At 40.3% G+C, this 25,617-nt stretch overlaps 1 protein-coding gene across 3 annotated transcripts in view; it reads left to right on the forward strand.

The window, feature by feature from the left end:
• The window catches only part of LOC110985237 (uncharacterized), a 57,100-nt gene extending 48,044 nt beyond the window's left edge, over positions 1 to 9,056 (forward strand). For all 3 annotated transcript variants that reach the window (XM_022246115.2, XM_087138919.1, XM_087138918.1), the window contains 7 exons: positions 495 to 773; positions 2,115 to 2,306; positions 2,520 to 2,822; positions 3,620 to 3,749; positions 4,423 to 4,670; positions 5,116 to 5,290; positions 6,290 to 9,056. In XM_022246115.2, coding sequence (XP_022101807.2) covers positions 495 to 773; positions 2,115 to 2,306; positions 2,520 to 2,822; positions 3,620 to 3,749; positions 4,423 to 4,670; positions 5,116 to 5,290; positions 6,290 to 7,704 — 2,742 coding nt within the window. In that variant the 3' untranslated portion in view covers positions 7,705 to 9,056. The remainder of the gene's footprint in view (positions 1 to 494; positions 774 to 2,114; positions 2,307 to 2,519; positions 2,823 to 3,619; positions 3,750 to 4,422; positions 4,671 to 5,115; positions 5,291 to 6,289) is intronic.
• Positions 9,057 to 25,617: the final 16,561 nt, after the last annotated feature.

Genomic DNA, 25,617 nt, shown 5'->3' on the forward strand with positions numbered 1-25,617 from the left:
CTCTATGGTTTCCTTGGCATGAAACGACTGACAATATTTCTGTTCCCCCTGGTTGCTTCCGTAGCTAATGCTGGTACCCATTTATACTCCTGGGTGGAGAGAGGCAAGCAGCTTGTTAAGGGCCACAACATACTGCCAGGAGCTGGATTGATTGGAAGCCACACACCCTAACCACGTGGCCACATGCCCCCAATATAAAACGATGCCTTATCGCCAATGGAATTTGAGACAAGTATTCACAGTGATCATTTGTGGCTGTAAATACAGCAACTCTGTGAAACAGTAACATTACTCTGTGCTTGTTCAATTGCATTTTGGGAGCTTTATTGGAATGCACAAAAAGACTCTTGGTTCTACTATGTTTTCTGTATGGGTTAATTGATTGGACAAAGAGGTGCTTTTAATTAAAGGAATTCTTTTAAAGTCTGAATGCATTCCTTTAGCACCAGTTGTCATTTCTCTGCTTGTCATAATTCTATTTATACTTTCTTTAGGTTGACCGACTTCTGCCGGTAGCCGGCAAGGAACAGATGCAAGAATTTAGCCATGTCTTCTCTAGCCAGACAGGCAAACACTTCAACGACGGACACCTGTGGGTGTCCATCTTTACTAGACCCCCAGGAAGTCGTTTCACCCGCATGCAGCGCGCCATGTGCTGCCTCATGGCCCTGTGGCTTGAGATGTTGGCTAGTATCATGTTCTATAAAGGACCCTCAGGTGGACCATCCGCTAAGCCCTTCAACATCGGACCTTTCAGCCTATCTCCATCAGAGGTACAGCTAGCCATCATGTTTCTTTTACTCTTGACTTAGGTTGTGTTTACGCAACCCCTGATCAGAAAACTTGTTTTTCATGTGAAAACAAAAACCAGGATTACGTTCAAGATAGCCACAAAAACATGGAACCCAAATCAGTTTATGCCGCATCCAAGGGAGACAAAGTACAAGGTAGTAGGCAACATTTTTGTTGAACAATTACAACAGAAAGCATTCTGCATGATTTGGTCCTATGGCTGTTGCGCTAATCACTTTGACAGTGAAATGTGCTTAAAAGTTAATTTACCTGCTCTGTTCCAACATAGAGAGCAGTTGTGTTCTGGTTTTGGTAAATCCCCCTTCACTCCTACAAAGTCCGACGTTGGCTCCCTCCCAATTAGGAACAATGGCTTGAGGAATAGGAATAATTTAAGTACTTCCAGATGCAGATCAAAGCGATACAAAGTTGGCACAATCCCTTATCTAACACACTTGATAAATAAGGACATGCTCAAATTCGCTCACAATATATCCTGAGTGCTCCGGACTTTTTGTGTTTCCAATTTGGTTGAGTGATCCACCGTCTCTATTCTTGGCATTTTACTCCTTGATTTACATCCTGGGAATCATACATGCAATGTATTCAAAAGCCAAATCCTGTTAGCTGAAGAAGATGGTTGTGGTGTTGAGGGTTGGTTTTTGGGAGGTTTGGGGAGGGTTTGTTTTATGAGGGAATTGTGTACTTTTTTCCCATTGCATGTGTGTATGTCAGTATGTTAGTTTGTATAAAGGAACGAGTGTTCCTTTTGGTTTTTTAATGTCATTTTGATCATTTAGTTGTTGTGATTAAAATTTGGTATTTTTATTAATCAATTCATAAAAACTTTTCTTTTGATGTGTATACTTGTATTTTTTACTGCTTTCGATTTTGATATATAGTTCCTTGTGACTTTTATCATTTTAATGTAATAATTGTAAATCAAACTGAAATTCAGCCTTTGGCTGAGAGAGTTTGGTTGGTAAACCATAAATAATAATAATTATAATAAAAACGTCAGTTCACTTACATGTACATTGCCAGGTTTCTAATAATATCTTCACTACTTGACTGCAGATACTCAGAACTTGACCACAGTTGCCAAGGAGTTGACTACGTCAACTTCCTTAGAACTTCAGCCCAGAAACTTAGAGCTTGACCCAAAGATTTAGGACTTGACCCAAGAGACTTCAAACGCCCAAGAGTGGAGACCAAAGACTTGAATTTCAAGAAATACCATGAGTACCTGACGACATATTAAAAGGAATATCACAATTGAAACAGGGTGCTACTTTAGTTTCTTTTTCTTTGAAAACATGCAGATAGCAATCGGCATAGAGTCCAACCTGATTGTCTTTCCCATCAGTTTGCTGATGGTACAGTGTTTTAAGAAGTCCAGGGTTCGTCGGAAGCGACCCTCCAGGATCCAAGTAGCCAAGGAACATCAGAAGAAGAGCATTCAAGGAGGCAACAAAGTCTGTCCAATGAAGACCAAAGATGATATCTGTGACACGGTTCGTGAGAAACCATGAACTCTCAAAACACCAACATCAAACCCAGTGTAGATAGAGGCACCAGGAATCTTGTTGCATGAGGTGTCATGAGAATTCGAAAAGACTTTGCGATCATTTAGACAAGTAGTTGAAGCTAAATGCATTGGTGAAGCCCAGGACCCAGTCCTTCTGTGGCCTAACACACAGTCACCCTCTTCCTCAATTCCTCTTCAGGTGTCCTCCAGAGACATCTTCATCATCAGCAACGATGCTAAGATTAACATGCAGCCCTCCGGGGGTTCCTCCACCCCTTGCCTCACGCATCGGAAGAACCCTTCAGCCAAGCGATCTCAGCGATGGAGTCTACCCTGGGGGTGTATCTACCTGGCCTGGATCATCTGTATCCTGGTGACACTGACTGCTACAGCTTTCACCTTCTCCTATGGCGTGTATTTTGAAAATGCCAAGACAACCAGCTGGATTCACTCTGTGATTATCTCCTTCTTCTGTGGTATTATTCTGACCCAGCCTGTCAAGGTACAAACATCTTGATTCCCTCAAGTAGAAAGATAAGTTCTTACCAAAGATGAGTGCTTTTGGTAGTCATACTAAGCATGTTTAAACAGACTGTTCCTCCAGATTCTCATGGCATTTCCTTGGAATAGTCCTTGTTTTGTTAGGATCTCCAGATTGTTCTCTTTTTCCATCCTAATAGCTGATTCATGTTCAGTTCAGAAGCAAGTGAAACGTTATTCGTATTATGGCAGATATTCCTGCTGCAAATTCACAAAAGTTAAGCACCTTCCAACTTTGGCATGGTCCATGGTTAATGCTGCACGCTGGCTTACGTTTTGTCACAAGAATTCAGAATTCTAATATGATCATTAAGTCTGATTCACAAGTCGGTTTGGCACCATGGTACTTTCCTCGCCTTCTACCTCTGTGGTCTGCGTTTGAATCCAACCTAGGCCAACATGTGGATTGGGTTTTCAGTCCCCTCCTGAATCTTTGGGTTTTCCCTGGAATGTATGTCAGGGCTTTTTCTCCCACCTCAAAACCTTGAACATTTCTTTACTGTCTTCTTCCTCCCGGGGGCTCTAGGGAAAACAGTTTATAACTGAGAAGTTAGCTTAGCTTAGTTTAGCTCTCAGCTTAGCTTAGCTTAATAAAAAATTTGAAGAAAACTGTCAAAAACAAATAAGACTTGAAGGTCATACAAGTCTAGAAATTGAAAAAAGCTTGTTTCCCTTAGACCTTGAGTTTATGCTCATAATGTTGACTTGATATCAGAGTCCAGTGTCTATTTGGATTTTTCCCTTTGACACATCCGTCAGGTGATTCTAGTGTCGCTGTTCATTGCACTTGTCTTCAAAACACCCAGCGCTGATGATGATGCAGATCTTGAGGAAGATGAAGAAGATTGTTACCTTCAAGAGGATGAAGAATGGCTTCACACCCTCTATGGTTTGTCTCAACTCTGCTCTTCATACATTCTCAATCACTTGAAACAAAGATCTTCTTCAGCAATCCTTTTACATTTCAACTGAATCTGCACTTGTATCTAATTCTTCATGTGCATTATTTACAGAGCTTGAACCATCCTCTTCCAATAATGTTGATATGAACATTCATACTAACAAAACTGATAACGATCCCCCATCTTCTTGTTTAAGGAAAAGAAATAAACTTGTGGTTTTCATTGTGTCTGGCCTCTACATGAAATGTCCTTGAGTTTTCATCTTTACCACAAACCACAACTTCCACTGATTGCGCTCCACTCCTTCAAATTACTAACTATTTATTTAAGACTACAAATTAAGAAAACATGAGAAACAGATAAAAAGACAAGCCCATGGATTACCTAAAAATGAAATAATTGGTTTACTTACTTTACTTTACTTAGGAAGGGCTAACCTCACAAACAATAAAAGCCAAGATGGCACCATTACAAAACAAGAATGACCATGAGACATTCCAATAATTATAATGATGATACTTTTATATTACTAAACATTTGTTGCCATGCATATTTATGGGCACTTTTCTTTACTGAGCACGCACCAATGCTCCACTCCCATTCCATCATGGTCAAACTTAGCCAATGAAATTATTTTCATAATATCACCTGAAATTCTAGGAACGACTAACATCCATCCAGTGGCTGCAAGGGCTCCCCCAGATCCTGACATTATAGAAAGCCAACGCATCAAACGTGTTAAAGAACTGAAGATGTACGCCATCATTCGGGAGATTTTATTCAGCATCATCTTCGTCTGGATCTTGTCTGTCTTCAGCTACGGTAACCAAGATCCTTTGGCGTTCCGCACCAAGGATTCCTATGTGAAACTGCTTGTCCGTGGAGATGGTAACCATACCTTCCTGAATGTAAGTCCAGTGGTTCGGTCATTTGGTCAAAGCGTGATGCTGGCAGTTTTGTGCAACATGGAACATAGTTTTAAGCTCAATTTAATCTAAGAATACTTGCCTCTCGCTCATTTTGTCTTTTCCTGCAGGTAGCATAACTATATCAAAGAATATGTTGAACTTTTTATGTGAAACATTGCCTTTTAAAATGGTATGGGTAATGGGAATAGGATATAAAGCAATGTTAAATACACTCGCCCATCTTAAACCTGAATGATTTCATATTCTGGTGTTTTATGTAAAATAAAAAGGGGAAGTTTATTAACAATGAAAAGATCGAATATCAGGACAACAAATGACTACATAAAAGCTAGCATGCATTCATGCAATGTCAAATGTTGTTTGCGTACAAATTTACCAAAAAACTGTCATTGTGTTTATTTGTTTTTTTCTTCTTTCCCAACAGGCAACAAGTATTCCCAAGTTCTGGAAGTGGGTCAATACTGGTCTGATTCCAGGCATGTCTGCCGGCATCTGGTACAATGACCAAGAACCCAGTCCAGATGAGAAAAACTTCCTAGGAGATCGTTACTCCAAGATTCTTGGCAAGGTCATGTTCCGTCAGTTGAGGGTCCCACAAGGTAAGCTGAGAACTTTTCTCGTAGGTAAAAAGACGTCTTTGAGACAATAACATATGCTGTTGCCACAAACACTCGTTTTTCTCTGAATCTGGTACGGCATTTTTTAATATTAAAGTAGCGTTGCTAATGCCCACAGTTTCTGACCACATTTGTTTTTTCTAAGACCAATTTATGATTAGTATCTGTGCACATTATGCTGGTAACATCACAACATCTTTGAAAACATCTCAGGTCCTAGGAGAGTATACAGCTCAATGCAGCTATTGCAGATGCAACAGTCAATCAAACACGATAACCATCACTGCTGTCATAGGTACTCATGTATCCTCCTCGGTGGAGAGAGGCAGTTAGGGTAAAATGACTTTACCTAGGACCACAACATGTTATCACCTGCCGAGTTTGATGGATACATCAAATATGTCCTCCCTGCCTCCCTTGAGGCAATACTGTGAGGGTGCTAGTGTCTTGGTGGCTTTGGTTCCAATGGCAGTAATACCGTATTTACCCTTAGTCTCTCTCCATGTCAGTGAGCAGTGAGGATTTCTACATGTTGGAGTAATTTGGATGCCAAGTTAAGACATCCATTGCTTCAACTTAATCCTCTCCACCTTAAGGCCAGTTCATACTTTGCACGAAAGGGAACACCAACGCAAATTTGTGATGTCAGATCAAACATTCCCAGTGCAAATTTGTAAAAGGTGAACACATGTCAACTCGATCGAAATTTTGCCGCAAAGTTGTCGGGACGTCAAATTTGCTTCGCATTCGCATGAAGTATGAACCAGCCTTTAGTTTGCAGTTTCAGTAGACTCATCTCTTGATGTTCATGAAGACCAAGAATTTATCAGGAGTTGATGCTGTCCACAGAGTTACATGGTTTACACAATTACTGTTGCAGCACTTGATCATTTAGCACTTACTGCCACCGATTCTGATATTGACAAAGATCGCAAGCTTTTGTTGACTCACAGTCATTCCTTTGTCGTCTTTTTTGGTTAGGAGATTGTGAAGTCAATTACGAAATGCGGGGAGTGATTGCTCAGTGCAATATCGGTTATTCGATGGCTGCTCAAGATGAAGCCACCTATGATACGGGATGGACTCCATATAATCAGAGTGGCTCGAGCCATACAGAGTATACGTTCACGGATGGTAGTGAATTGGATAGTTACCCTGTATGGGGGCGTCATGCATTGTATCATGGTGGTGGGTACATACACTACGTGGACACAGAGAATATAAACACCATCAAGGCAGCTATGGATAAGATGTATAAGGAAGCATGGATTGACAGGTACACCAGGGTTCTGTTTATCGAGTTCTCAGTCTACAATGCTCAGACCAATCTCTTTAGCTTTATCAATCTGATGTTAGAGATTTTACCTACTGGTGGCAGCTATCCCAATTACCGTATTGATGTGCTAAGGTTGTTGACGTACCACGAGGGTATTGGTCTAGTTCGGGTCATCTGTGAGGCTATCTTCTTTGTCTTTATCATCTGTATGACGATCAAGGAGATCTTTCTGATCCGTAAAGAAGGCAGGAAGTACTTCAAGCTTTTCTGGAATTTAAACGAGCTGGCTATTATCGTCTTCTCCATCGTCACAATGGTAGTGTACTTCTTCCGTCTCTTTGTCACCAACTCCCTGTTAGATGCCTTTGCTAGAAGGCACAACGAGAGTCGTATCAACTTGCAGTACGTGGCCTACTGGAATGAGCTGATCCGTTACATGCTAGGCCTCTTGGTTTTTCTCAGTACTCTCAAGTTCCTGAAGCTTCTCCGTTTTAACCGTCGCATGGGTCTCCTCTCCAGCACCATTCGTAGCTGTGCTGAGGAACTCCTCAACTTCACTGTCATGTTTTTCTTTGTCTTTGTAGCCTTTGCCTCGGCATTCTACCTAATCTTCTGTAACCGGCTTCTGAACTATTCAGATGTTCTTTTCACCATGGAGACCATGATCACGGCTGTGCTGGGCAAGTTCAGATTTGGCGAGTTGTTGGTGACAGAGAGTGTTCTGGGACCTCTCTTTTTCTTTGGGTTTACCGGCTATGTCTGCTTCGTAATGATTAATGTCTTTCTGACTATCATCATTGGGGCATTCAAAACAGTCAAGGAGGACATAGAGAACCAGTCCAATGAGTATGAGATGGTGGATTTCATCTTGAGTCGCTTCAAGTCCTTCACAGGCATTGGTGGAAAGAAACGCAAGGAAGATGAATTACTGCCCAATTTGGATGTTGAAAAGTACGAAGAAGATATTGCTAAGTCTCTGCCTAATAAGGTAGACCAGCTCCTCAACAGGATTGCTTATGTCTATTTTGACCAGGGCACCATGAACGACTTCATCAAGGAGGTGTCGTCTTTAGAGAAGAAGCAAGAGCAATCCAAATCCAGGAAAATTTTCATTAGTTAAGAAAACTTGGCTTGATAATTTGAAGACTGAAAAAGGTTACAGGAAGGTCTAACATATTTGTTTGTGATCACTCATAATAAGTAAGAAATTCTTGCAAATCTTTTCAGACTAAAGTCCACATTTACTCAAATTTCACTTCAACCATGTTTATTCATTGCTACTAATAAAAGAGGTACAAGTTTTAAACTCGAGCAAGGAACAGAGGCTTTCAGATTGTAATAGTAGTGGCAGATTTATTCAGGTTTGGAAACGTAAAAGTTAGAAGTGGAATGTTGTAACCTAAATTTGAATTGAATTTGTTGTAGCACGAGCTTCACTTCAATCAAGGAGGAAATGCTCAGAATTGTCAGGGGTACAGTTGTTCTGATAGTTGAAGGAAAAAACGATTGTGTTGAAGACAAGTTAAAATGTATAGAAGTCTGTATATTATTGTAATTTAAACTTTAAATACTTGCCGATTGTCGCTTACATTTAGACAGCAGGTTTTAAACACTTTTGAACAATGGACAATGTATTAATATAGATATCTATATTTAGAAATGTTACTTCATACTTATATATGTGAATAAAGTTTGAATATTACTGTTCACTTCATATTCTGAATTTGCATTTATTTATGGTTCGGTTTTGCAAATACATGTATTAAAAGACGAAAAAAGTAGTGGATAATACTTATTGGTATAAAGCTGTTAGTATATTTATTCAGAAAGATATGACAAAACTTAAATTATCAGAAAATTAATCTGAAAAAATTGTGAAATAAAGTCTGAAACTGTACAAATGCCGTTTTTTCCTGTTATATGAAATAAGTGCCTTTTGTGTGTGTTCAAGATTAACAAACTCGTATAAATACCTTTCCGTTTATCACGTTCAATTTGTTCAGCAACTTTACCGAATTCAATCAATACTGTCGATACAACTGACAGAAAATAAATGCACAGGGCAACAGGCGAACAGTTTATAGGAAATGAGAGTTATCAAATGACCTTAGACAGACAACAATGTTGAAGTAGAGAAAACCTTATCATACAGGCATACAGAGTATTAACGCTTATTTAAAAGAAAAGGTTATTTGACGGATTATATGTTTCAAAAGCAGTCATTTTGATTGGTTCATTTTGTTCCATGAATTACGGAATGGCAGGATTGTGTTGGCTCAAAACTTCTGAATCCGAAGCCCGTTACTACATTAAGAAGTTTGAGGTCAACAATCCTATCAAGACCTATACCAGTACTCGAGATCTGAGTTCCTGATATACATGTAGGCCTATCGGTGTGTTAGATATTTTAGGCGATCTCTGTGTGGTTGCCTTTAAACAGTTTTGAAATAAACCAATTTTTTTGTGCTTGAAGTTCAATAGTTATGGTTTGTGTGGTTCTTCTTTGTGAACAAAGTAAGTCGCATGTAATTCGGTTTTCACACAAAACAAGTCTGATTCGCAAGGGGTTATATACATGTATATGATAAGTGACGCACGTCCTTTAGCTGTAGAAGTTCCAAGTATGTCAATGTTTTCGGTGTTCCGCAAAATATTACAGAAAACGGAGGAGAGTTAAGTGGACCAACCATCTGCGGCAGACGTAATCTGTAACGGAATTTCTCTGCGTGTGTACAGTACATATAATGTCTTTCAGCGCTATAATAGTGATTTTTTTTGTTTTGAAGATTGAAGTTGAGAACTTTAGATTTTGTACCTCTTGTGAAAATCCTGAAGCTAAATATCCTTCATACAATTCTTTGCGGAAAGATAAACCTCGAGTCTTCAGCACAGAATAGACAAAACGACGTGTCTTCAATTTGAAGATTCCGAGGACTTAAATATAACTCACTCTATCTTCTGAGAGAATGTTTATGCTCATCAGAAGTCTCATCTGAAGCTTTAAAGCGGAAATTGACCAGTTTTTGAACTCCTTTCGGGAATCTCTGGAAACGATGATTGTGGACGTATGGAGTTGTTTCCGTTCAAGCTTTCCTCTTGCAATTCAGAATTGTTCAACAAAATTTTAGCATGTGGACTCATTCCCGGAAGAGTTTGTTTTAAAGGCATCACATTCTGCTGATATTACTTGTTTTTAAACGCCTTTTCAGAGTAGGGATAGAATTTGGGCAAGAAACAGTTCCTGTCTAGGGCGAGAACTTTTTTCACTTTCCATTTTGGATCTATCGTCATGTGACATCGGGAAGTTGCATTTTGCTTTAAAGACATTCTCAATTTAAATATTGCTGATGATAAAAAAATGAATTGTAAATACCACCGTAACTGGTTTCAAATTATCTGCAACAAGTGCCTGCGTGCTGGGCTTGAAGACCTCATTTATAAACGCATATTATAAATACTTCTTGTTTAAAATTTCTGGATTGTTCTCGTGAGTAAAACTAATTCCCCTTTTGAATTCTGTGGGCGATTTTAAGTTTTTTCTTCACAGCAAGGACGAACATAGTTGTTTCTTTTACGATGAAGGAAAAATGTGTCCGTGAAATGTTTTTTTTTTCGTTGATGCTGCAATTCAGTGTTTTCTCTTGCCGATACCCAAATTGTCAATTAGAATTCATTTACTAATAACCTACTTACTCCGATTTCCAAATAGTCTAGAAAACCAGCACAGATGACCAGAGAGGCTGTTTTATAAGCAGTTGATCGAACAAAGCATTAACGCAACCGATGACCGGAGTTACTCGCTCTTATTCCAGCAGCGTATTTGTGGTCTGTGCGAGGCCGTAACACACGGCCCAGCGGCCTTCCTGCTCTCGGTAATGAGCTCCCGGGAAATCATAATACGCAATTGAGAATTCCGTGGGAGTTACAATCAACTTTATTTTATATGATATTGGGTTTGTCGTTACGTTTTGGAAAATCTCAGCATATGGTCTGATTGTGGTAAGGAGGTTTGTTTGCCACTCTCTCGATTGATTTTCACTCACTTTTCTCAAGCCGTGAGTTGAATGAGGTAAGATTTTAAAAAGTGTGACAACAGGGTGGGTAAACAGTAGGTCTTGCAACTAAAAATCAATCTAAATCAGACACTGTTGTCTCCTATAATTCCTCGCTCCTTTTCCCCCTTCATACATGCTGCTGTCGTTTCTCAACACCGTTTCTTCTGTATCCCAGGTATGAGAGGGAGGAATCTAGATGTTTTGGAGCGGGATAACAAACGGGGGAGATAGTAGATACTAGGCCCTACCTTCCAACCGAGATGTTTTTTCAGATTGGTTGAGTTTTGTTTTGTTTATTACCACACATCACAATTAGAACATAAAGAAGCAATGTTATTACAGAATGAAATAAGAGATGATGAATGGCGGATACCAGACTGAAAGAAAATGCTTGTTCTTGGCCTGGTTCCGTATTTGTCACAATAATATCCATATGCAGCTATAATTACAGAACAGAGCACACAGAGAGTAAAGAAAGTAAAATAACTGAAGGTACAGCTGAACGTCAGAATTAAGCAAAGCTTTTCATTCTTAGGAATAAACACAAATCTAAATATGACTGCTTCAATATTAAAGATATGATTGCACAATAGAAATGTGATATACGTATACTGAGTATAATACAGGGTTAAAAACTATAATATACTAGAAAGGAGAATATTCTTCAAGTACTTTGAAACCCTGTATACTTCTAAAGTGTTGTGGTGATTTTATTCCAGGGCAAAAAGCCTTGATGTCAAACTGTTTTAATAAATATTGTAGTTCTAGCCTTCGCAACGTGAAGCTTTGCTGCTGACGTAGTATTATATAAGTGGACTTCAGTATTCCTCAGAAACAACGATTTGATTTAAGGGGGTAGAAGATTGTTTTCAAATTTAAACTTGAAATTCTAAAGATTAAGGAATCGCTCCTCACAAACAACTGGATTTCTTTAATCAAATCCCAAGGGAATTCAAGATCATGTGACGGACAAAGGAACCCGTTAAGTACCAGGTCTATTGTGATTGATTGTGTCTTTTTTCGATTTCTGAAATTGTTCACGAAGGAGGTATATTTGAGGCAGTGAAAGACTTGATGGAAATCGTGCAACAAAGCGTGCTCCTAAACTCTCCCAAATGTGTGGGTAACCGTAGCCGACTTCATTTTGTAACATTGGAAATCGGATTCCGAACTAGAAGTTGGACACAGATTTGAAACGTTACATTACCGAACTGCTGAGATCAGTTAAGATGAAACAGACACTTTATAGGACTACATTAAGCTACGGAGGGAATTGTGTTGCCGGGTTTTCGCTATCTAGAGGGATTTTTGAAAACCCTTGAAATAGATCTGAATTACGAGATCGATTGGCATCCTCGTCTTAATTAAAAGACTTTTACCTTTGCTTTCTTCATGTATGTTTATAAAATAAACTTACATGTTTTCATAATGTGCATCGTGGAATGTTAATTGAAATACATTCAGAGCGTTAAAATTACTTGCCTTCAAGTTCTTGTACCAGGGATTGGAATCCGGCCTCATTGCTTTATGTTTTCATTATGACACTCCCTTTACTTCTGACTGGAAATGAAATACAAATATCAAAGAACATGGGCGTCTGCGCTTCAGTTTAGAGACATCACAGACAGTTGTTTGTCTTTCGGTTAAATGGTGACATAGCTGTTCCAATCATTGCGTGTTTGGCTAATTTTTTTGTATGTTGAGCTCCGTTGATTTGAGTTAATCTTGTGATTGCGAACTTCTTGGCTGCATTCAAATGACCGGCTGAGTTAAATGAGTTTTGTTAGTTTAAACATTACACAATGCAAGAATCTGCGCAAGCAGATAATGTTGAGATTTGTTGAGGCGACAGGAGAGGTCGGTGCAGGGTTACTTTCCTGTGACTGGTGTTCTAATTTCGCCGTTGGGAGGGGGGGTGATGTAAGGGGGGTAGAGTGTAAGGCATCCTGAAGGCACGCCCTGTGAAGGGGGTGCTGTGCATCCCTCGAAAAATATTGAAGTCTAGAATGCTTTTTCTTGCAAGGCAATTGGAGAGTGAATTTCGAATCTGGAACATTAAATATTGCATATTGCAGCCCCATTTGGGTCGTATCGTAGCATTACTCAGCTGCCAGGGAGGGATAATCTACAAAAAGCCGAAATTCTCTACTGGTTTCAGGACCCTATCTGTTTTGTGGGTTTCCTGAGATAAGCCAAATATTATTTTCAAAGTCTCCTTCTTCAATGAAACTCTAACTTTTCTCTTCAGATTCCCTAAGGTATCCAAACAATTGCCATTGGCACTATCGGTTTTACCGTCAAAAGGAATTTCATAAAACAAATAATACATTAAAGCCCAGCCTGGCAACGATGTCTTATTTTTCACCTTTTAGGTCAATTTCAACTATTGATGGCAATAAAGGCTCCGTTTATCATAACGGTATGTTTTGCTGCCTCAATGTTCATTATATTGCAAGGAGATGTGCTCAGCCATAGACCCAGGCGTCTGTAAGTCGGTAAAAGCTCGCTGTACATTCATCTACTGAGGGTCCGCGACTCGTGCATAATGCATAATTAAGAAGAAATTTGCCAGCTCAGATGAGTGATCGACGAGCTTAAGACGATAAACCCGCCGCTGGCCCAACCACGTGCAACTCCCGTCTAGAAGATAATTCATTTCACCGTTGTTTAATATCACTAATTAATCGGCTTTACGGTTTTAGGTAATTTAATCGCCTCACGTCCACCAATCTTGCTTAGATATGGAGAAAAATGTAAACTGTCGTTTATTAGATTAAAAGAATTTAATCAAATTTGTCTGATGTAGAAGTAACCAAACTGGAAACTGGCAAGGCGCTTGTGTTAAAATTATAAGGATGCAAAGACATTTCAAGCGGGAGGCGAAAACATAGTTAAAACAGAATTTAATTCCACCTGGGATCAAATTTTAGGAGACATTTATTGGCCGTAATATTGAAAACAGGCTGTGCGTCAACGGTTGCATTGTCAACATGACAGTGAGTAGACCATGGAGTCTCCCTGAAAATAAAATGAACGAATTTCAAATTTTGGACTGTGGGCCTTTGATGATGATGATGATGATTTTGAACGCCAGTCAAGTATTCATTAGGTTGGTTTCATGCCGACATAAACGCAAGCCGTCACCCGTGTATTTTCATTTGCTTTCCCGTCACCTATATGCCGCCATCCATGCATGCGCGCACACACACACACACACAGCCCCCGACTGACCGGCAACAGAGAGCCTCAACATTGGCCTCGCATGGCTGATGAAACCCAGCCCGTATAATGCATATACAGCGAGAAACTAGACACTGCGACACAGGGCCCCAAGGAGAATCTGTCTATCTGCCCCGCCGCGTCCCTAGAATTAAACATAAGGAACGCACCACAGTTGTACACACAGCGAGGGCTTTGCTCGTACAGCGCCCCACGACCCGTGCTATCCACTGCAGATAGTAACCGCTCCCTACACTACGGCCTGCACATGTACTTTGACCATATTAGGCAGATATCGGTCTTTGCCGTTGATGTTTACTCGCGGCCAACGTTTTCCCGCTCTAGTTCACTCCCTGTCCTCTCCTCGTTCCTGTAATTTATAATTCTCCAAACACGAATTCCAGGCACTAATTTATGTGTCGTGCATTCCCTATATAGTTGAAATACAGCACGCACGACTGCAGGGAATCGCCTTTTCATTGAGAATATAACCTCCTTTTTATTTTGTACATTATTGATCATTGTTGCCATTATTTCTCTTTTACAAAAAGGGGCCATTGTTGCACTATTTTGTTAAATTTTTCGGCAGACTTTATATTACTGCATTTCTGAGTATGTTGATAATGTCGGTAAGATTTATGACCAAAGCAGAAATATTCTCTTTAATGTTCATGTCTGTTTCCTGCGGAACGACAGTTATGGAAAGCGGTTGTCTCAAATGTGAAATGTTTTTCTGAATGTTTCATTTTGGCTGAATAGTTCACTTTTTGTTGATTGTTTATTTGTTTGTTTGTTTGTTTGTTTGTTTGTTTTCTGTTGGTATCTGTTCAAACATATCCTTTTTGATGAATCAGTATACCTCTCAAATTTCGGGAAATAATCAACAGCATGCAGGTGATGATTTTTCTGATGAATACTCAAAGTCGATTTGACAATTTATAATATTTCACTTGAATTTTCTAAACACAGGGCTATTTCCTAGCTTAACCTGTCCTCTTGTCAAATTTAATGTTCTGTTTTGCTTCATCACATCGACCCTTCTCATTTGGTTTAATTCTGTTTTTATCTCGGTGATTTCACATTATTTTGTAAGGCTTGTTTGCCATTTTTCAGTCTTTCTTTGTCCTGTCTTTTATCACCCTGCCGATGTTGACCTAAAGGCTTCCTTGTCGATTTGAAAGCCTTGCAATAAAGCAGACGTGAAATCTACACTGTCCAGTACAGACGCGCCAGGCTTGATCACACACTGCAAGCAGCGAGCCTGGCTAAAAACCCCCCGCTGTATTGCGCCCGACAAACCAAGGCGAGAATTTCTAATTTTGATCGCTGTGACGACGATGTGTCTCCATGACACCTCGCCCGAGCATCTTCACCCCGCAACCCGGCGCCTCGGCTACGGGCAAATCCTTCATCTACCCCTTGATGAACGAAGAAGAGACGCGTAGCTTCTCAAGAAAACGCGCCATCATGCAAGAAAATCCGTTGATCAGAGCCGGGTTCTAGCTGAATATTCAATACGCGTACATGCATGGGGACAGTCTGCAATAATACGCCAGCGCAACTCGGCGGGGGACAGGCTAGCGAGCTGAAACCGTCTGCCTGCAATATGCTCATAATGGATGGCTGGATGGCCCACGTCCGTCTAGTGCATTATAATGATTGCTGATATAAAAAGAACTCACCCCTACATAAAGGCACGATGTAGATTTGATAACTGCTACTCACATGCAAGTCCGGCTTTAGTGTCGCACGAAAATGCCTCGTATGTCGTTCTTTTTCTTAATACAGTGCGCGCGTAAGTGGGACCATCTCCCAATAATGCGAGTCTATAATGGAAAGATGGCCGCGATACAAGAAAAGGCATTTCAACGTCTTGCGGGGATTGGAACAACGCCTTGGGGAGGATTCCAGCATCACACGCTTCTACATCTCCTGCTGTATTTTGATCCGTAATTGCGGTTTAAGCATGCGGTGATTGCCTGACACCTATGCTGCATCCAAGCAGTAACTCAGCATTATAATTCTTAAGGCGATCGGTGATCCTTTTTAATCTTTCGGCATTTGTCTTTTAAAAATTGCTGTGAGTCGGGGTAATACATACAGTGTTTTTAATTGAGAAATATGATTTTCTTTTTAACAGGTCTCGTGGGAAACGTTCAATCAAAACATCGCTCTTACCTGAACTTCCTGCAGATCGTAAAAAGTTCCTTTTCCAAACAGTAGGCCTAACTTTTAAATCACTGCTCATGCGATCAGACGAGCAATTCGTTCCATTTCATTTCTATTTTGCAATTTGCTGTTAGAATTCATTCAAACACTCGACACACCGTAAGCAACCACTAACCAGCGACGTAACTACGTGGGAGCACGTGACCCAGTTGATGTCCGTGCCTACCTCCATTGACATGGAAATAAACATATGTTATTATGCAAACCACAGTTCATTACCTTCCAATTTCCTGTTGAATAAATGCATACACCCTGGTCCCCCACCCAAAAAAATAAAACTCACCCTAGGTGTACGCCGCTTCTATTACATGCAACAAATGTTTCTGTTCAAACTAAAGAACTGCCAGGCAGAATTCGCCACCCCTTTTAAATTTCAGCAAAGCGTGCAAATTTTTTTTGTGCCAAGGTTTGTTAGTTATTTTATAAAGTTTTTGGACATTTTGACATCAACTTTGGACGTACCACCATTGTAAAATGTCAGATTTGCGACGCAGGAAGTCGGTAAAATCCAGCATGGTGAAAATTATTACGATCATAACTACAAAATGCTTTCTTTGATTGAAGTTAAAGTTCGTAAATGAAGACAGAAGGGAGCCATCCAACCTTTTGCTGAGTTGCAATAACATCTATCATTGAATTGACAAATATCATGCTGTGAGCAAATTCTTTATAAGTTTTTTTAGAAATGTAGTTTTTCGGGACGTCAGAAGAAAAATGCATATTATCAGATTACAGACTAAGAATTACTGTTGCTACGTGGAAATGAAGTGATCAGTAATAAATTCGCATCAGGATACTGTTTCAAGAACAGATGCATAAAGATTGCCAGACAAGAAAAACGTCGCTTTTGGCAAATAAAATGCATGCAGCGGGGATTTCAACCACATTGGATCCAAGTACTGATATCCTCCTGCGAGACAACACAGCTTGATCCCCTGGCGGTCTTTATCCACCCCCACCCCGAAAAAATCAGTCAGTAAATAAATCTCTCTCTTTCCCTCTTGTTTGGTTTTTTTTTCTGATACACGACACCAGAGCAGTAAGTTCTTGGTTGCAAAATAAATTTGGCCATTTTGTTCACGACGGGAAGTCTTTAAACATTTTATGAAAGATACACCTAGATCGACTTTTAACGTCGAGCTCATTCATGGAGTAAACTTCATCCATTTGATTATTAAAGAGACTTATAACTGCTTAGTTTTCTGCTGAAACCGTCCAATGTTTAGGCCCCTATAAACCGCTGTCTCATGGTCGCATCCTTCATATATCTCCTCTCCCTTGTTCTTATCTCCAGTAACCTCGATTTGTTCTTTGGTTGAGAACGGACACTCCTCCAAAAAAGGAAAGAAGGCAGTCAGATGCACCCATGAAGGCCGCAGAGTTTGTCAGTGCTTCCGGGGGGGGGCGAAAGCAACTCAAAGGGGGGTGTTTGACAGAAAACATTACTAACACTGACACTTGCAGACCATAATGTTTTGGTATCGATGAACATAATATTGCTGAAAAAGTAGCAGAACAACTGCAATGTGTACCGTGAGACCAACACAGCTTAAAACGTCGCAGGGACCAGAGCTGTTTGAAAGATTTCCATTGACTTAACGTTAAGAGCCATCGTCAATCATGGGTAAAGACTGCTTTGAGGTCGGCTCCAAAACTGATCATCGGAGCAAGGCAGAGGAGTTTTTCCCAAGGCTGAAAATAATTCTGCAAGGATCTTATCTTGTTTCATGTTCTGCCTTTGAAAAGAATTTCCTGTTGGGTTGAAGGCTAGCTCAACATCATATCTTTCAACATCACATCGATTGTGCAGTGCACTACATTCGGATTACATTCAAAGCCTATAATCAAGATTTTATCTCACTGACTATCATTGGCCCTTCCAAGTTACAAAATGGAACTTCGACGTGATTCATGGTTCTGAATTCAAGATTGACTGTTTGGAAAGTGTTGCTTTTATTGTATAGTATCATCTCACATCAACAACTAACGTAAATAACTCTGGAGTGTTATTGCCTTCCCTGTTAGCTTCATTTTGATAGGTTAACAGGTAAACAAACATATCTTTCCACGTTAATAACTATATTGAAATAGCTATGGAAGTATGTATTTTAAACCTCTGAATTCTAGAAATTCCAGAAAAAAATCACAATTCTACTGCCGATGACGCAGAGCAAATCGCAGAGTCCTTTTTTCGGCGCTCCATCTGAGGCAGGGCATGGTGACACGGCAATGTCGCAGAGTTATGGCGACCGTTCATGGTCCCAGAGACGGTTAATCTGGCCTGGCTAGGCTCGGCCTGGCCTGGCCTTGTGTGGGCTTCCCTGGTCGTCGTGACCGGACTGATGCACACGTTTGTCCTGAAGCCGGTGGCATGTTGGTCAGTGTGCCTGGTCAACAGTCCATGAAACGTGTTTAGAGATAGATTTTTGTTCGAAGAAAGGATTTATATCGTAACCCCAAAAGCCGCCGCTTTTTTTCCGATTTTTACAGTTAAATGTTATGATTTAAAACAATAGATAGGAAGCCTCAAGGTATCGCGGGCATTGTAGATTCGGGGACAAGGGAAAAAATAATATAAGACAAACGCAGCAATACACTTGAATTTAGTAGTATTTGATTTGTACAATGTTTGCTTTTGACAGAATTCCAAGTTTCCTAAAGGATGGAGACCTCAAAGTTCATGCACTCTCTGTTGGAAATATAGACACATGAAATTTTTTAGAGGTTTTCAGCCCATGGAATTGAAGTCGAATCCGGAACTTTTCTTCTGAGAAATTCAACTAAAACCACAAGGACGAGCAAATTATTGTCTAATATACCGCATTTCCAGAAATTCTCGGGAAAACCTTTTAGCAGATTTACCTTTAATGATTTTTAATTTCTTTCTTCATTCAAAAGAAAGGTCAGTTATTTCATCATTGAGTTTTCTGTTTCCAAATGAAACCATGTGTGCTTTGCACCCTTTTCCCAGCCAAGCTTCAAAAATGATTTTTAAAGTTGATTAACAAAAGCGTTTTATCCCCAAGAAATGAACCATGATCATATTAAATGTATCAAACTGGAACAGTTCTGCGAGGTATTCCCAACTGAAGTTTGGTTGAATAGCATAAAAGAGTTACTCCAACTTAATATCAAAAAGGAATGTTCGAGTTTTAGAAACAAACATAAAGAATAGATTTCTGTCTGGATAATCCATATTTCTACACACAATAAGCCTGGCCTTCTGCCAATGTTTGGTATAGGAATTTGTTCGAATTACATATTTGTTTCATTTCGATGAATTGTAAGCCACGTCCTGTGTGAAGCGTCATTCAACAGGACGATTGTGAACAGGAAAAAAAATATTACAGAAGCCAAATGTGCACGGCCCACTGCGTTTCTTTATCAATAGTGTTTCACTACACAACCTTTGTTTCTTTGCAGGAAGTGGTTGAGGTAAGTGGTGGAGGTTCAAAGATCGAGAAAGCAGCATTTAGCTCTGACGTAGAGGAAAAATAATGATGAAACGTGACCAAACTGAATGGTTATTTAAAACTGGATTGTAATGAAGACAAAGACTTGGATTTATAAGACTGCTGAGTCACTCCGGATATTGGTCCAATAACGAGATCAAGGCCTTGATCTAAAAAAAAATCAGGAAACTCTGATGGTTGTTTTAAAAATTTACGAAAGATCTATCATTGGTTTCATAATGACGCTGTTTCTATATATTCAGTGTGCGATATCGCATTTCACAGTGCATGGTAAAGCTTTTGTTCGATGCCTCGTGAGCGGCGATGTGCTTTGAAAGTCGCTGGCGTTTTCCGCTGCTGGCTTGAACAACTAATTACCGCTGTGAGAAGTATGAACCATGTGATTAATTGGCTCACATTTCAACTAGCTCTACATTCTCATTTAAAGCACGTGTGTGATGAATGCTGTACACCGTAATGTTTTCACAAAGGCTCGTACGTTGGCTGACTCCAATATCTTGCCGACATCTTGACAATACTTTCTAGGGACTGACTTCCTTGTTAGGTGTTTCAATTGCTTTGTTTGTTGTTCCTCTTGTCACGAATGTACCGTCACTCGGGTACCGAGTAGCCACGGCGCCAACCGAGCCAACAGCGGCCCGGTTCGCCGGCTGTTTCACCCTGTGTCCCGTGTGAAGACTCATGCATCATAGCACGCGTTGTGGCATGGTGAAAACGATCGTCCCATCGCGGGATAATGTTGGCTCCGTTTCACATCCTCTGAAGACAAGATGAAATTCGCGTAATGTGTCGTGGTGGTGGAAGGAAGAAACAAAATGAACGTTAACCTGCTTGAATTTACTGGGGTTTAATGTTTGCCTTCTTCCCCCATACAGTTCTCGTAGTTCTATCTCTGCAATTTGTTGAGCCAATGCGAAATCATTGATTGATTGCGACAAGAATTTACAACAGGGAGTAAATCTGCTTCAACAGATTAAAGCGTTTTGGCAACAACTTTTGATTTTCCAAGTGTCTACACTCGGCCGTCGTTTTCAAAAGAATCAGCAATGAACTGTAAACAGCATCTAAACTTTGAAATTGTTATTTGGTTGATTGAAATTTCATTGACATATATTGATTTATTTTTTATTCCGTGATGGAATTAGCCAAGTTGTAATTTGGGTTTCACAAAACCAAGAGACGGATCATAAGTCTCATTAATGACAGCTTCAGAACAAACGTAGGGCTGCGTTCGAAATGAGCATAACTGTCTATGATTTGGCTACGACTGTTCATCACTATATGTATTAATAGCAAGACTCAAAGCCGTAGCCCTATGATTGTCCCATTTGGATACGCCTTTCTTTAAACAAGAGCTGATTGGCCGCAACACTACTGCTGGGGTTTCATCATATGAGCTTGGACTTGTCTGTAGTTTTCTCCACACTTTTGAAAATTTCGAATAGGTCTAGGAGAAATACGTCTTTAAGGCCGATGTATGTCCACTGATGATTCGTTGAGGAGAAAGGGATGGGTCATGCACGCTAAATCACCCTCTTCGTCTTCCCAGTAGACTTAAATCACTTAGCCCGCCTAGAGTCACCGTCTCCATCTCGCCATGCAGCGAGATGGTGGATGGATTCATCCATGGAGACCATCCATCGAAGCAGCTATACATTCATCAACGTAATGATTAGACCAGGCTATTATCTCCAAGTTGCTCCTGTCCATGACAGGCCGTTTTCTTCGCAGGGGCATGCCTATGCACGCTGTAGGAACATCTCTAATTCATGCAACATGGGTTATTGACATCCAGTAGCGTAGTTGGGGGTCCAGTCGGGGGGGGGGGGTTCTTAAGACACCATTTGTTAGAAAGTGGCACTCAGTATTTTTGATCGTAGTAAACAGCAACGGGATTTTCTTTATCAGTTCTGAGCGGAAGCACCAGGGTTTAGGTCTCGATTGGAGGCGTGCCAATCCTTTTTGTCACACCCCTCATTCCTCATTTCCTCACAGCGGTTTTCTCGACTATGTTTTTATTCTTTTTTAATGTCAATTAACCCTGGTATAAAAAAGTTCATAAATGTAATCTAAATATATCACACGTTAAGAATTAAAACAATAAATAGAAATGAAGATATCGGTTACATAAAGTAAATTAAAACAAATGAGAGTAATATCTTTAATAATCGTATGAGATATAAAATATAGCTAATTGATATGAATAAAGCAGAATGGAAATATTACTATGAAAATAAGCTAAAAGAAAGGAAGAAAATATATCCTCAAACCAGAAACTTTGATTCACTTGATCAAATGTTTGGAGTTTCCGAGTACAAATGAACGGGTATTCATACCCACAACTTCCCCTGTATTATACCCCGACAGTCACTTCAAAACAACCCCCGTTTGTTAGCTAAAACCAGGTCACGTCAGTCAATTCCAATTTCGCATCTTGATCTGGCGAATTCCCTCTGATATTTGCTTCGCCATTACTTCATGTCCCCGAGTGAGGCTCTGTGTTTTCACATGGTTTGCCTATTTATTGTCATCGTCTCGCCACACGATCGTCTTGAATCACCGAACGACCCGAATTCGTGCCAGAGATTTGGCACGATGTTCGCGCTATCGTCAACTTGAGCCAGTGTGACTCACCGGTGTCGAGGGAGCTGTGAGTTGATACGACCCGGGCGCTGTACCGTTCAAATCCAGGGTATAAACGCCCGGGCCACGTTACCCTCTGTATGATGGGTGTCTTTATGAAAGACTGCTCCACTATCTCACGATCTAGACTGTAATATATAGAGCTTAAGCCCGAATTCTTGCATTGAACTCAGCATTGGCTTTGTATTGTATAAAGGAGACGAACCAAGCGAAATTCTCCCCCAGTATCTGCTTGAGCTTGCAGTACATTCCAATATCACTGCCATAAAGTTCAAGATTGTGCTGAAAACGTAACAAGACTGTAGAGACGATGTCGTAAACATTGAGATTTTATACTGAAAGTGGGGACAGACAGGAGCTTAATCAAACAAAGGCGTCCAGAATCGGTCGACAGGCGAGAATCATGCACAGTGAGGATGAATTACTCAAATAAAATGTCACCACTTCACATCATGACAAAAAATCATTTGGCTTTTACGTTTGCTTTTGATATACGGCCATCGTTTTGGATTTCAGATGTACTGTGGAGCAATGGGGGGTACCATTTTACCCTATTTTAAAGCACATTTAATATCACACTGGTTTGGAGACGTTTACCTAGTTATGTTGAGCTGCAGAATCCAAATAATGTGAGACTAGCATATTATTTAGCAGTGGAAAGGGGGAGAGACAAATCTAAGTGTGGGGGACACGTCCCTATTCCCTTACTGATCGACGCCAATGACTATTCCTTCCACATTCCGCCTTATTTTGAATAGAAGATGAATTATTAGGGCTCTTTACCATATCTTGGTGGCGAAATGGAAAGCTGCGGCATAATAGTAGTCAAAGGAACCATCTGATATCGGGAGAAGTGTCCAGCTCAGAGGTTTACCAGAGATTGGACCTCATTGCATCGGGACAGGGAACGGCTAACCAGCTCCTCGATTTAATTGTTGTTACGTCCAGTTTACGACATCAATTTGCCTTGATGTGTGGGCTGATGCAGCAATGAGTTCGAACTCATTCAATACGAGGTTTCTATCGTGCTTACCAAATCGACAGAGAAAGTCTAACGGTATACCAGTATTAAGGAGTCATTTTCTTTCATTCAAACATCCACCTTCTGCCTACACAAACCCCATCACCCGCGTCATAAAACTTAAATGATTGGACCGACGTAGTCCTATTAACCAGATTCTTTTATTAAATTGAGTTAATCTGCATTGTCTTAAGAATATGTGCTGGATCTCTGGTAGTCAACAGGGTTTTCTTAGAGGCAGAAATTTCAAGAATGGACTCCTGTTACCACTGAAAAGTGGTCACAGGTGTATAATATCACCTGCAATGCATGGAATTTCTCTGCTTCTCGCTTCTGTTGGCAATTCTAATTTTCTTTCACAGGTTTGTACACTGAAGCAAACTTACTGTAACCTTCCATCAACTGGTCACCAAGGCGTGCATGTCAATGGATGGGTTTAAGAAGTTTAGAAAACAAATGTTTTCGAAAATGCAAGGGGTGAGTGCATGATGAGGCTGCCCAGCCTGCCACCGTTGTCTCAAGAAAGAAAGGATTACTAGATTTGGAATGATGAGTCTTGTCCATTACAAAGAATTTTCGCCCAAAAAAATCATTCCAAAAAGACTCTTGGAAAAAGCTTCCAAAACTTGACAAAATTGCGACCAATCATACTCAGAGAAAACACATTTTGCAGTTCAACTGTAAGCCTTTACTATAGATATGATTTTGCTTTAGGTAATTACGTAGTTGTTAGGTCTTGTGATTTGGAAACAATGTTTTTAATATACTGGTAAATAAATGCAACTTTATTGATGATTGATGGATTACTGACTGATTATCTTAATCTGATCTGAATGTATGCTTTAACTAAGTATTACCTAGTTCAGATCGTTTCTACCTTCACAATACCACTGAGACGGGATTCTATTGAGATCGGAAAGAGCATTTTCAAAAGGTAACCATAAATCAAATGAGTGACACTTAAATTTGAAATTGGGATACCGTAAACTTTGACCCCTTGGGTTGTCACGTGATACCATTCCTGTCACTGTACACGTCTGTCCAGCCCAGCCACTCACTAATCCCCTTGAAAAGAATCGCCGATATTTGAAGTTTATTTTCTCAGGGGATTATTAACGCCTGCTTCTTCAAAGATGTACTTCATTCAGGTTGGAGGATCGCTTGCACAAGCTGGCTTTTTCTTTTGAAAGAATGCTGACTGACGATTAGCCACAGGACAAAAGGAGGCATATTATATCCAGTGAAAAAAAACATTGTACAGAAATTACTCTGATGTCACTTCTATGATTGCTATTTCTGTTTTACCCTCTGGCATGCCAACTTTCTTTCAAGCCGTTTCTTTAGACGTCTTAAGATGAGGCAGCAACGAACGATGCCTAAAGAGCAGTCAGGATCAACTGGAAGTGACTGAGACCACCTCAGCTCGAGATTTGGGGGAGGGGAATTTGTACCTTGGGGCGACGTCAATGGATTCTACAGAATGAAATCATGACAATTGATGAGTCGTCGAGGAGTTTTTACGAAGAAGAACATGTGGGAGAGCATTTCATTAAATGATGTCAAGTTCTCTATACTGACTGATACTTAGAAATTCAACTTTTAAGCGACATTGTAATGAAGATGGCGATACAAAGAAGACAAAAGATATTTTAACAAAGCATGACGGACTAGGACCTAATTATTCTGAAACACTCAAATATAAGAGTAAACCTTGACGTGAATTAAAATGTATTATGAGCAACGAGGGACATTAAAATGTTATTGATGATTGTTTACCTCAGGGATGGAGAAAGACTGACTGGTTTAGCAAAGGTTCAGGCCCGAGACAAGGGAGAACAGTTCACTGCCCTAAGCGTGGATTACTGAGTTGATTTCAATTTCCCCCGTGGAAAAGATGTTCCAAAAAAGAAGAATGGAAATTTAATCAGAAAGTTTGAAATGGATACAATATGAGCAATAAAAATCCGACTTTTCAGTGCTTAACTAATTGTTGCTGTCGCTTGATATAAGTAGTGCGTTCATGCGTTTGCACATTCCTTTGATTTACCGATTGGTACGGCTTTTGCATTTCTAAAGTTCCCTGCACGATGCCCCACCATCCACATGTTTGGTTAACGCGTTGCCAACGCAATGTACGAGTACCTTATTTCTGTCAGCGTGCACGGGGGGCCAAGACGGGCCGTACGGTGCAAACAAATCACCGTATGCATACGGCCGTTACCCGGTGCACGTGCACACGTCCGTAGCCTAAACGCCGCTGGCACTAACAACCGCGCTTGAGCGCACTGTGTCGCCGCGCACAAGGCCTCGCAAATTGGAGTGGTTTTGTATGAGATCGATTAGACTTTAACAACGCCCTGCGTACAGCAATAATGCTCAAAAATATGTAATGC

Source organism: Acanthaster planci, linkage group LG07 (assembly GCF_054643075.1).
Source record: "Acanthaster planci isolate LZ-2023a linkage group LG07, COTS_SCS, whole genome shotgun sequence".
Lineage (NCBI taxonomy): Eukaryota > Metazoa > Echinodermata > Asteroidea > Valvatida > Acanthasteridae > Acanthaster > Acanthaster planci.